This window comes from Puntigrus tetrazona, chromosome 16, assembly GCF_018831695.1.
Source record: "Puntigrus tetrazona isolate hp1 chromosome 16, ASM1883169v1, whole genome shotgun sequence".
In the NCBI taxonomy this organism is placed as follows: domain Eukaryota; kingdom Metazoa; phylum Chordata; class Actinopteri; order Cypriniformes; family Cyprinidae; genus Puntigrus; species Puntigrus tetrazona.
Window position 1 is genome coordinate 26,340,048 of NC_056714.1, and position 11,957 is coordinate 26,352,004.

The 11,957-nt window shown below is 37.4% G+C and overlaps 1 protein-coding gene across 1 annotated transcript in view; it reads left to right on the forward strand.

Moving 5' to 3' along the window:
• The first annotated feature begins 905 nt into the window (after positions 1-905).
• The window catches only part of slc9a1a (solute carrier family 9 member A1a), a 43,238-nt gene continuing 32,186 nt past the window's right edge, over positions 906-11,957 (forward strand). The window contains exon 1 of the mRNA XM_043260880.1: positions 906-1,738. Within this exon, the coding sequence (XP_043116815.1) occupies positions 1,498-1,738 (241 nt within the window). The 5' untranslated portion in view covers positions 906-1,497. The remainder of the gene's footprint in view (positions 1,739-11,957) is intronic.

The following is an 11,957-nucleotide window of genomic DNA, read 5'->3' on the forward strand; positions in this document are numbered from 1 at the left end:
GCAGGGTTGCCAGATACTCGCGGCAGCCGCGCACCGAAACTCGCAGCGTGCCGCCCTGAAATCAAGGACAGCGGCGTAAGGACGTGCATATTTAGACTTCTGAGCATATTACATGAGACGTCGTGATTTAAAAAAAGCGACAATTGTTGCCAGATGCACTCTAAACGCTGCGCATTTCAAACAAGGCTAAAGTTTCACGACAGTTGTCTGGCATTTAATACAACTTAAGCAACTTTATATATAAGTAAAGGATTTTAAATTACTATTTCTGGGCGGTTCTCACCATATAATGAATGAGTGAATTAAATGTCTGTGTATAAAGCTATCAGAAGCTCTCTGTTGACTGCTATCGTGCTTTTATTGGATAAATAAAATCGAATGGAAGAGTGTTGCCTCCCTTGTGTGTGTGTTTGTTTGGATGTCACTGACTACTACTGTACTTTTAATTAATTTTTTTTTTTTTTTTTTTTTGCCATTTTAGAGCTTGACAGTCCCCATTCACCATCATTATATGTCCATCACTATCATAAGACTCCACCGAAGAAAGGGTACAAAACAAGAGATGAACTACACTGATATCTGTGGCGTTAGCATTATAGCATTCTAGGCCATTTTAAAGCTCGAAACGATTAACCGAAAGAAATATCTTGACCGCTGTGGTGTTCATTTATTTATTTATTTTTTTTTTGTCGTTTTCGAGTTTTACCGCACCGGTGCCCTTTAACGTGCAATGCATGAAATGAGTTTGTGTAAATGCACACGCGTTCATTTTACTTTTTAAAAACAACAAAAAAAACACGTAATCTGGCAACCCCGAGCGGCGAAACTCCGGAGACCCTCCTCTCCGCTGGATGCCGCTGCAGTCCAAACAAAGAGACCCCTCCCACGGGCTCGCGAAAACCTGCCCAAAGGGTGTGTTTTCGGCGCGGAGCGTATATTTGCATGGAAAAGGGAGTCGGCGCGCGTGAGACGGACAGCGTCGGCGCCGGAAGACATCGCGCGAGTTCTTCAAGGAGCGCCGGGGAGCTCGCGTGACGCTGCCGCGAACGCAGCGACGTCATCCGCAGCGCTCGAGACTTTCCCTCGTCGCCCGGATCGGGATGGGGGCAACGTGATCTGGAGGTTTTGTTGTCATTGAGCGTCCTTTAGCGATGATGATGGTGATGATGGAGGAAGGACGCGCGCGCCTCACGGTGTAATGCATTAAGAGGCTGCTCTCGCACCAAATATTTCTCTAAACCCGCACACCCGCCTGCAGTTCCTGGTTCGCGTGCAGGTACCTGTCTGTGCGTTTCCTGGTTGGCGGTGCGTTCACCTGGAGAGGGTGTGCTGCTCGGGTGAAGTGCTTTAGTTAAGTTAGTGAGAAGTCGGAAAATGATCCGGGGATTAGCCGGTAGATTAAAACGAAACTTCGAGCTAGTTGCAGAACCGAGCGACCTGGTCAGATAATTCTCCGTCCGATTCCTCTCCGTCTTCTTCACCTTCTTGGCGAGCGTCATGGAGATCAAGACGTTCGTCCTCGTCCTGGCGCTGCTGGTGGGCTCCGGCTCTCCAGACATGGGCACCGGTCACGGAAAGTCCTCCGACAGCCAGGACCACGGGCACCGGAACCAGGGGAACCACAGTCACACGAGTCCGCCCAAGAAGCCCTTCCCGGTTCTGTCTTTGGATTATAATCACGTTCGGCTGCCCTTCGAGATCTGTATATGGGTTCTGCTGGCTTCACTCATGAAACTGGGTGAGTGTGTTTATGTTGCCTATGATGTGCACTATTGTATTCAGGGATTAGAATCTATCTATCTATCTATCTATCTATCTATCTATCTATCTATCTATCTATCTATCTATCTATCTATCTATCTATCTTTCTATCACATGTAACATAATATACTTTATTAAAATGTAATGTCATGTATATACACACACACACACAAACATACACACACACACACACATATATACATATATATATATATATATATATATATAATTTATGTTTTATATATTCAGTCTCTTAATCAAATGAAACCAAATCTCAGCATCAAATAATATAATATCATCTCTCTCTCTCTCTCTCTCTCTCTCTCTCTCTCTCTCTCTCTCTCTCTCTCTCTCTCTCTCTCTCTCTCTCTCTCTCTCTCTATCTCTATCTCTATATATATATATATATTCAAAAATAATTAAATCTTTGATTAACTATATTTATACTATAGTTTATCATGGTATAAAATGTTTATATATGTGTGTGTGTGAGACTGTCTACATTATGTATATTATGAGTTATGAGTACTCACAACATATGTTGTGACAAATAGTCTGTTTATCATGTAATGTTGGCTCAGAAACGTGAAGTTAGGAAATCTCCTGCAGAATTAATATCTAGTTCACTGAAGTTGAGTGTGAGCGAGGTCCCTACTCGTTTAATGGGATGAAGTGTTCATGCTGACCCACAGAAGACCCTTAAATGACCCTCTTCCCAGTGTTTCCCCCCGTAATATTTCTTTTTGCGCAGTCGTCAGAACAGTATTCAGGAACACCGACGTGTAAAGTGACCAATGGGACGCCTGGCAGCTGTGCGGCATCAGCCAATCAGCCGAGACCGAGACGGCGGTAACCCGAGGTTCTCTCACACTCGAACGATAACCCCGCTGGCGCCCAGCGTCAATTAAACGCCCGACGTGCTGCTAATCACAGTACACTCTGACCCGAGAGCGCTGCCTGCACCGGGCCCACGTGATCGGACGCTTGGCGAGACGATCAGATCTCGTGTTGGCGTGATACGGTTTAGCAAGTCCTGCTTCGCTTACCGAGTGGGTTACGAGGCGGCTGGTGCACGGTGTTAGGGTTTGCTGCCAGTGCTCGAGTGGAAACCGAGAGCGGAGGTTTGGGGAAACGCAGCAGACGCGTGACGCAAGACGAGAGGATGTCGGCGAAGAGGGAAGATGAGGTCAGGTCTGTGCAAACGCAGAGTTGCAGGCTTCTTCCGGTTTCCGTTTTATTAGCCGTGACGGTTGCTAGCTTCCTCCACGTTGGGGTCTGAAGCCGCCCGCGTGCCGGAGAAGTCGCTGCGCCTTTTTAGATTTTCCTCCGATCTCCGGTCAAAATCGCCCCAAACCGCGCGCTCCTTCATCGCGAAACGCGTTCTGTACCACACTTAATAGTGATTTGACCTGTCGATCTTAAAATAGGCCAGAAAACCTTCTGAACGCAGGAGAAACACAAACATAAGTCATTATTTAAATCCGCATGCATGTACAAAGGCCATGCGTTTACTGAAGAACCTTTACCCAGATCTAAACTAGTCCAGAAGTCGCATGAACTGAGACGCGTATTACGAGAAGTTTTGGGTTTATGTGAGGGTAAGACGCAAATGTAAGCAATTATCCGCTGGAGAGATGTTCACCGAGCGGCATTTCACCAGCAAATGGATATTTTAAGTACGTATGTACACTCTGAACCCGATTAAGTTGAAGAAAAAACCTGAGGAAACTGGTTTTCCGAAAAGGTTTACGTCTTTTTTACTTGAAAACTAAGTCAACTTAACTAATCAAGTAATCGTTACTTAAATATGTGTCACTTTAACAGCTATTTTTAAGTTGAATTTACTCATGACTTAGTGTAGCTACCCGCTGACTCCCAGAATGCATTGCGGCAGAGTAAATCATGCAGTTGGTTTGTTTAACAGTTGTTGTTTTTATCAGCGAGTTTGATTTGCTGTTTTGCGTCAGTAGGAGCGCAACAAAGTTCAAATGTAGTCGTTATCGTCGTTGGGATCGGCGTGCAGAACGATGGAGTCAATAAAAGCTTCTCAAGAGGTTTATGAAAAACATCGTGAGTGTAAAAGATCATTAACGAACACGCGCAGATGCTGTAATGTAATAAATGATACATTACTGGGAGGAAAATTATAACAATTTAGACAAGTTGCCTGAACAAAAGGAAACATGGGATGTTTAATTGTATTAAATTCTGCTTTGAAGGCGACGAAGTTTCAACTATTGAAATATAATGGTCCTTCTTGTTCTTGTTCTTCTTTTTCTCCTTCTACTTCTTGTTCTTTTCCTTCTGCTTCTCCTTCTAGTAAACAGTTTTATTTGCCTTGAAAGTTGCGCTTACTTAATAAATCCTAGTGTGTACAACAACCAAGTACAGCTCGCTAACTACAAGTAAGGTCAACTATTAGATTTTACAGCGTATGCATTTCTTCATTTATTTATTCTGAAAATATCTTTTAGTGTGCGACAGTTCATAGCCAGCTCAGCACAGCTGTCAATATTATATTAGTCCAGGAAACTCATGCGCTAAAATATTAATTATTACATTATAAATGAATATACTTTTTTACTTATTCTGTCGAATTGTCCTTGGGATTTTTCACTTTCTTTTAGAGCTTTTTAATGATGCTTTTTGTGTGGTTATATATTTATTTTGCCAATCATAACTCAATTACAATGTTATACGTCGTATTATAAATCCAATGAAGTCTATGGGTTAATTTGAGCAAGATGTACGTTTTTGAGTTGTCCCTTTTGCTTGTCCTTGGGATTTTTCGCTTTCTTTTGGAGCCGTTTAGTTTTGACTTCTTATTTATTTAGCCACACGCTGTGTTGAAACTCTGGCTCCTCTGCTGGTCGACAGTATCATCGTCTTTGATGGTGTTTACATCTCCATCCATCTGTCCAAATGAATTGGCGCCTCAGCCGGGGTTAAGCATTAATGTTTCAGAGTCTGTTCATTATTAATGAATGCTCATCATGGGGAGTGAGTGCCAAGTCTCGCAGCCTGAAGACGGGCGAGAAGCAGTTCATACGGTAGGGCTCATTTATAGCTTGTGTTAGCTAATTGGCGTGTTGGAAATTGAAAGCGATAGGTTTATATTAATTCATCAGAACTCCTGTCAGATGGGTTCAGATTACATTAATTGCTCTGGTGTTGTTTGGCAGGGCACTAATTCAAGTTGCCGAACCACAAGAGACCATGTGGAAACCTTCAGCTTTAATAAGTAGGAAAGCAGCCAGTTAGACCATTTAGAGGACATTATTCAGAAAACGGGCCTGTAAAATACAGCGGTCGACCAAAAACAATTTATTGATGAACGCATTTATTGAATATATCTTTTTATTTAAGCTACGCTTTTCCTTTAGTTATCTTTCATTTAAACTGGGGTTTGTAATGGATTTAGGGGCATTATGAGTTGATGAAAATATAATGTTTCATTCCATTTTAAAAATAAAATAAATATTAATTTAATGAAATAATATTAAATAAGTACTACTACTAAATATATAACTTTTATCAAATAAATAGATGGGTAGATGATGATGAATTAATAAAAATAACTAATTTTAAAATCAAAATGAATCCCAAATAAAAATGGCATTTGTTAATCATAATGGTGAACACGTGAATGAACTGTTAAATATAATTTAAAGTGTTATAAAATTTTACTTGAAGCCCCCTGAGATTTAATGTTAAATGGGTTTGGATAAAAAAGAATAAAAATAAAAAACAATTGAATTGATAATATAAATTAATAATTAAATACCAAAAAAAAACTACATTTAATTACATTCAATTAAAAAATGAGAATTCCCCCTATAGTTTAACACAACACTGTTGTATTGAAATATTTACTGGCGTTCTGTAGATGTCACGTGAGAAAGTGAGCAAACAGGCCCAGATTTCTGCAGAATTTAACTGTAATTTTGTTTTACAGCAAGGTTATTCGGTTCTCTTGTTATCTCTAAATTGATCTGCGTGAGCTAATCTCCCGCGACCTCAGCGTGTGAAACTGGTCTAGACTTTGGCGTGTTGTCTGCTTGAATCAGTGTTTTCATCGGTCCCCCGGTGTTTACTCTCATTAGTTTTTACCAGCTGATTAGCTCTGAAAGAGATCCGACCTGGCCGGAGGGATTACAGCACGGCCTTCAGAGCCAACGGACGGCAAACAACCAAATGATCTGATCTCTAAATGCCTGGACGATCCTTAAGAAGATCCTTTAGAAAACCAATAAGGGTTTTGTTTGTCTGTGCAGATGCATGAAGGTGCTAAGTTTTTACATACAAACCTTCCTTAGCCATCTGTTCTTGGGAAGTTCCCTCTGACCATCTGACTCTGGCCTGGACTTATTAATCATTCATTCTTATCAGCGTTAAAGGAAACCAATTATTTAAACCTTGCCAGCAGACAACCAAGATTTGACCTTTGCCCTCGACTCGGCTCATCTGAAGTCTCTTTTAAATGGTACAGCAATTTCCGTTTTTTGCTGTAACTTCACTAATGTTAAAGAGAAAGTCTATACGCACTACCATTTTATAATGTTAGACAATTTCTGTAAGCACACATTGAGCAACTAATCGGCGTATTAGAATGATAGAATGACACCGAAAGACTGGAGTAATCCTACAGATAATTCAGCACGAATTCACAGGAATAAATTACGTTTTTCAATATAATCGCACGGTAAATTATATTTTAAACTGTAATAATATTTTACTGATTTCCGAAAGAGAGCACAAATATGGATTTTATTAATTTTTTTCTTTGCAGACCCAAGCCTTTATCTTTATTTAGTTAATGATCGCACATTTTCCTCTGCTGGTTTCTATCTTGGTAACAGTAGTTGTTAGTGATGATAACATGCAGATTGGTCGCCTGGCAGCCGTCCCCGGTCTCTCGCTGAGACGATGCTGCTTTTTTCCCTCGACGGGCTGTTCGCTTGTGGCCGGGATCAATGTGACTCATCGGCGCGGCCGTTACGAACGCCTTTAGTGACCCTGCGATCGAAGCAGAGTAACGCGCCAACGAGAGCCGACTGCTGCTTCTTCTCGTTTGCATTTCTCACCCGTTTACCCCTCAGATTTACATGCCAGATGTTTGCTTAGCCTGTTCCATCTGCCAAGCCAGAAATTTGACTGACTGATCCGACATCTAAGACTCGAAAGAAGCCTTACCGAATGTGTTTTGAAGCACATGCATGCTGCATTGCGCGAGTTCATCGCGTCGCGCACCGCGGCCTTAGACCGCTTGTTAGAGGAGTCCCGGTGCAGACGGAGAGATCTCGAGAGGTTTCTCGTCCCTCGTCCTTCTGCCAGGCTGCTCCGATTATCTCCCTCCCTACGGGCGGCCGTGTGTTTCGCTGCAGCTCAACGCCTGGCGACGAGAACGGTCTGCAGATTTCGCCGTGCCCTTGAGAGCGTTCCTCGTGAAGTCTCCGCCAGCGATTCGCGCCAGCTAGGGATTTCTGTCCGGACCGGAGAGGTCGGCTGAGGGCGGTCGTGCAGATGGGATCGGTTCAACAGAAAAAGCAATTGAAAAGTTCTAGGAGGTGACAACATCGCCGTAAAAAAAGTTTCACTTGAATCAAGAATATAAAAGAGAATAGTCCTCTTTTGATGCATCACCTTCAAAGCTGTTAAAATAGAAATGAACCATTTCTATTTTATTTATTAGAATGTGTTATAAAATGGAGCTCTCTTACTGTTATTTTTAATGGTATGTGTGCATGAATGCATTTTATAAAAATATAAATAAGACCATTAAATGTCCGCTATTTCAATATTTTTGAATGTGGCAAGTATTTATTCATTTAGCTGAAATTAAAGCTCTTGACCTTGGAAGATAATCAACTTGGTGAATGCATACTATTTAAGAAAACAATGTTAGTTTTCAATAGCATTATGTGTCTTGCGCACCCTTTCCCCATCGCTTTCTCATTATTGCAGTGCAGAAAATCGGACCAATTTTAAAACTAGACGTTATAGAAAAAATACACTCGCGCAACATTTACGGTTTTCCATTTCTGCAGTAAGAATACTGGGAACACGTTACAAAATATAAACGCCATACAAAAATTTCACAAACTTTTCTGAAGCCATCCAGTGACGAAAATGTCACAATGCAAAAATGATAATGGCCTTTAAAATTTCTTTACGCAAAACCTCTTTTTTCCCCTTTATTTCCATAAGATTCAGTAAATTTTTTTTAATTGAGCGCTGTTGTTTTAATTGGCGACACGCACAGCCTCGAGGGTGATTTTTACCTTGGTTACGGGTCTTAGTGTCATGCAAACCATCAACCGTGGTAAGGAAATCTTTGGGATTTCGGCAGAAACCTCTAACGCTTTGCCCTGGCACACTTTCACGGGCGAAGCTTGGCCTGTTGGTGCTGTTTTTCAGGTCTGAGCAAACGACACCCTTCACATGGCGTGCTTTCGAAAGCCGTTCTTTGTTTCTTTGTCACTTTTACAAGTGAAAAAATGTAAAGCAGTCCCGTCCGCTGATACTGCGGTCTGTACGGGGATACGTGATACAGCAGATCTTAGCAGGTGACACATTTCTACCACCACGGGGTCTGTTTATCATTCCGTTGGCGTCCACCGCTGCTGGTTTGCAGAGACGGTCATGATGACTTGTAATTATGGGCTGTCGGGACCGTTCGATCTGACGGCAGCTTATTGAGGTCTAACGCTCTCTAAAGGGCTTTTGTAAGTGGTATGGGAATGCTTTGGAAATCGTGCATTTTTAAATGCGCAGCTACTGTAGATTAGCACGCAAGAGAAGCTTTCGAGTCCATTTGACAAAACAATACCATCTTTTAACCTCAGAAGAGTGAAGAAATGTCTATTTGATGGAATGGCGCTTTTTAATCACAACTGCTGAAAACATTTAATAAGCATTTTCTAATTCTTTCATATGTTCTCTTTAGATTTTGTTCACATTTTTAAACTGCTAGGCAGTTTTTTTGCATTTAAAATGTGATTTTTATCTATATTTATAATTTTTTTTTTAAATATACACATTTTACAATTGCCATGCGAAAGTATTCATACCCTTCATTTATTTCGCGTTTTATGCTGCAACCTTATGTAAAACCGCCTCAAATAATTTTTATTTCCCACTCTACACTGCGCACCGTGGTCACAAACAAAAACACAACTGTTTCAACTTCATTCAAAAATAAATAAATAAATATAAACCTGAAATAAGTACGTTACGGTACTCAACCCCTTAACTCTGCAGCGCCTTTATGAGTCTTTGGGTTTTGGCTTTTGCTGTTTTCCTCTTCACCTCCTCACTTCTCAAGCTCTGTCTGGTTGGATGGGGGCTGATGCACATGTTCAGGTTGTCTCTGGGCCACTCAAGGACATTCACGGAGTTGTCTGCAAGCCACTTTTGCTGTGTTTTTAGGCTCATCGTTCTCCGTTTCAATATTTTGGTGCATCTGAACTCTTCCCTTGACGGACGCCTGTTTCTGAGCTCTACAGGCGGTTCATTTGACTCCAGTGCTTGTTTTTTCCTATATGCATTTTCAGGTGGTAGACCTTTTTATTAACGCCCGTGCCTTTTCAAATCATACCCATTCATTTGCCATAAGTTAACTTCTAGCTCCTGAGCTAAATTTCAACTCTCCCAGATAAGGGTTTAAATACTTATGCAACGTTCAGGTTTACAAAGATGTAGCATTATTAAAACTCGGTGAACTTTCACTGTATTCGGCCCCTGAATGTGAATTTGAGCCAAGAAAACACACACACTCAGTCTGTCCTTGCTCAGTCTGTGTTAGTCCTCCGCTGTGATTTAGTAGAGCAGTAAAGCTGTGAGGAACAGTCTCGAGTTTTTGTCATTGCCGTCAGATTCCCACAAGAGTCACTTGAGAGTGTAGAGAACGTCTAAAACTAGTAGTTATATTTCACTAGGACATTTATGTTGCTTGAAATAAGCGGTGACAAATTTATATAAATTAATATAATAAATGTATAAAATATAATCAGTGTGTGTATATGTAAACTTTATATATATATATATATATATATATATATATATATATATATATATATATATATATATATATATATATATTTTTTTTATTTACTTAAACTTATACTTTAGGATGCGATTTAAGCATTTTACAGGACTAATAAAAACATAATCCAATTATAAAATATATAACAATAAATAAATTCTGTAAACATAAAAAAACTTAATAGAAATCACAAAGCATTACTAAACGTTTAATTTAAGTTAAATAAAATCTTAATGTTCTCTGATCTATCATTAGATTTTTATATATATATATATATATATATATATATATATATATATATATATATATATATATATATATATATATATATATATATATATATATATATATATATTATATATATATAATTTATTTATTATTATTTTATTTTTATTTTTTAAGCGACTATTTTGTGTGCAGAAATAGTGGATATTAATAGTGGATTTTTGCAGACATTATTTGCATATAGTTCTCTTAAAGTTACAGAAGATTCTTTTAATCATGTTCAAGGTGGTGAGGGCAAATAATGGCGCTTTTGGGCCAAAAGAAACCTTAATTAAAAATTGGACTTCTGGGGGAAAAAGATGATTAAAAAAAAAACAGTGTATTCTGGGCTTCTTTTCATCTCTCCAACTATTAACTTCCTCTCCACTTTAAAGCACAAAGATGTGTAAAAAAAAAAAAAATAAGCGAGAACATGTGAAGTGATTGAGTTATTACGTTCACAGCTTCGTTTCTGTAGCGGTGAGATGTTGACATTTGTTAGGTGCTAACGAGCGTTTTCTTTTTAATTGGATGTTCTCGGTGTGTGCTGGCGCGCTGAACGCAGGTAACATGTTCACGCTGTTTCCTGGGCTCTTCACACGGGCCACCCTGGGCTCTGAATAATTCACAGCCTCTCCTGGGGCCCGTGGTTTGAGGGGCCTCACGATGAAGGTCAGATCACCTCATAATGGCCCAGGGATTCGGAGTCTGCTGTTTTCTTCTGTTGCTGTCAGTCCTTTGTTTGTTTATATATATGTTTATATATATATGTATGTTTATATATATATATATATATATGTTTATATATATATATATGTATGTATGTATGTTTATATATATATATATATATATATATATATATATATATATATATATATATATATATATATATATATATATATATATATATATATATATATATATATATTATACACAGCATGAACACAATCTTATGGCTGTAATTTTCTACTGAAAAACCTTTGTATTAAATAGACATGTGGTCATTTTAATAATGCATGCAATCAAATAAAATATTGTGCTTGCTTATTTTAATTTTTTTTTTTTTTTTTTTTTAATTATCAATTGAAACTTAACAGAATTAATTGATGGATTGTGATTTTGATAATGCAGTGTAACTGAGCTTTTTATTATTTATTTCTTTTTAAATTAAATTAATTTTAATGATTCATATAAGCTAAATAATTTTATTTATTTAGCTTACATATATATATATATATATATATATATATATATATATATATATATATATATATATATATATATATATACCCATATATATATATATATATATATAATATATAAATATATTTATATATATATATTATATATATATATATATAGTTATATATATATATATATATATATATATATGTTATAATTTATTAAAATAATATAAAAAACAAATTAAAAATATTTGTATATTTATTAAACCAACTTGAAGTTATTAATATTATTTATTATTTTGTGTTTTAATTTATTAAATTATTATTATTATTATATTTCTATACATTTTTTGATTTATTAAACCATGTTCATGAATTAAGTTATTTATTTATTTTCTGTACTAATTATGAAACTAAGCCAATATAAGTAATTTAATTTATTTATTATAATTTTTCAGTGAATCTCAACTAAAACTGATTGAATTGTTTTTATGTACTAATTATATATATATTATATATATAAGCATATATTTATTTATTATATATATATCGCTATATATATAAAACTATATATAACTATTTTTATTTATATATATATATATATATATATATATATATATATATATTTTTTTATAATGATTTATTTTTTTATGTTAATTTAATCCTTTGTACTGCGTTTAACAAGACACTTTTAACACCGTTCC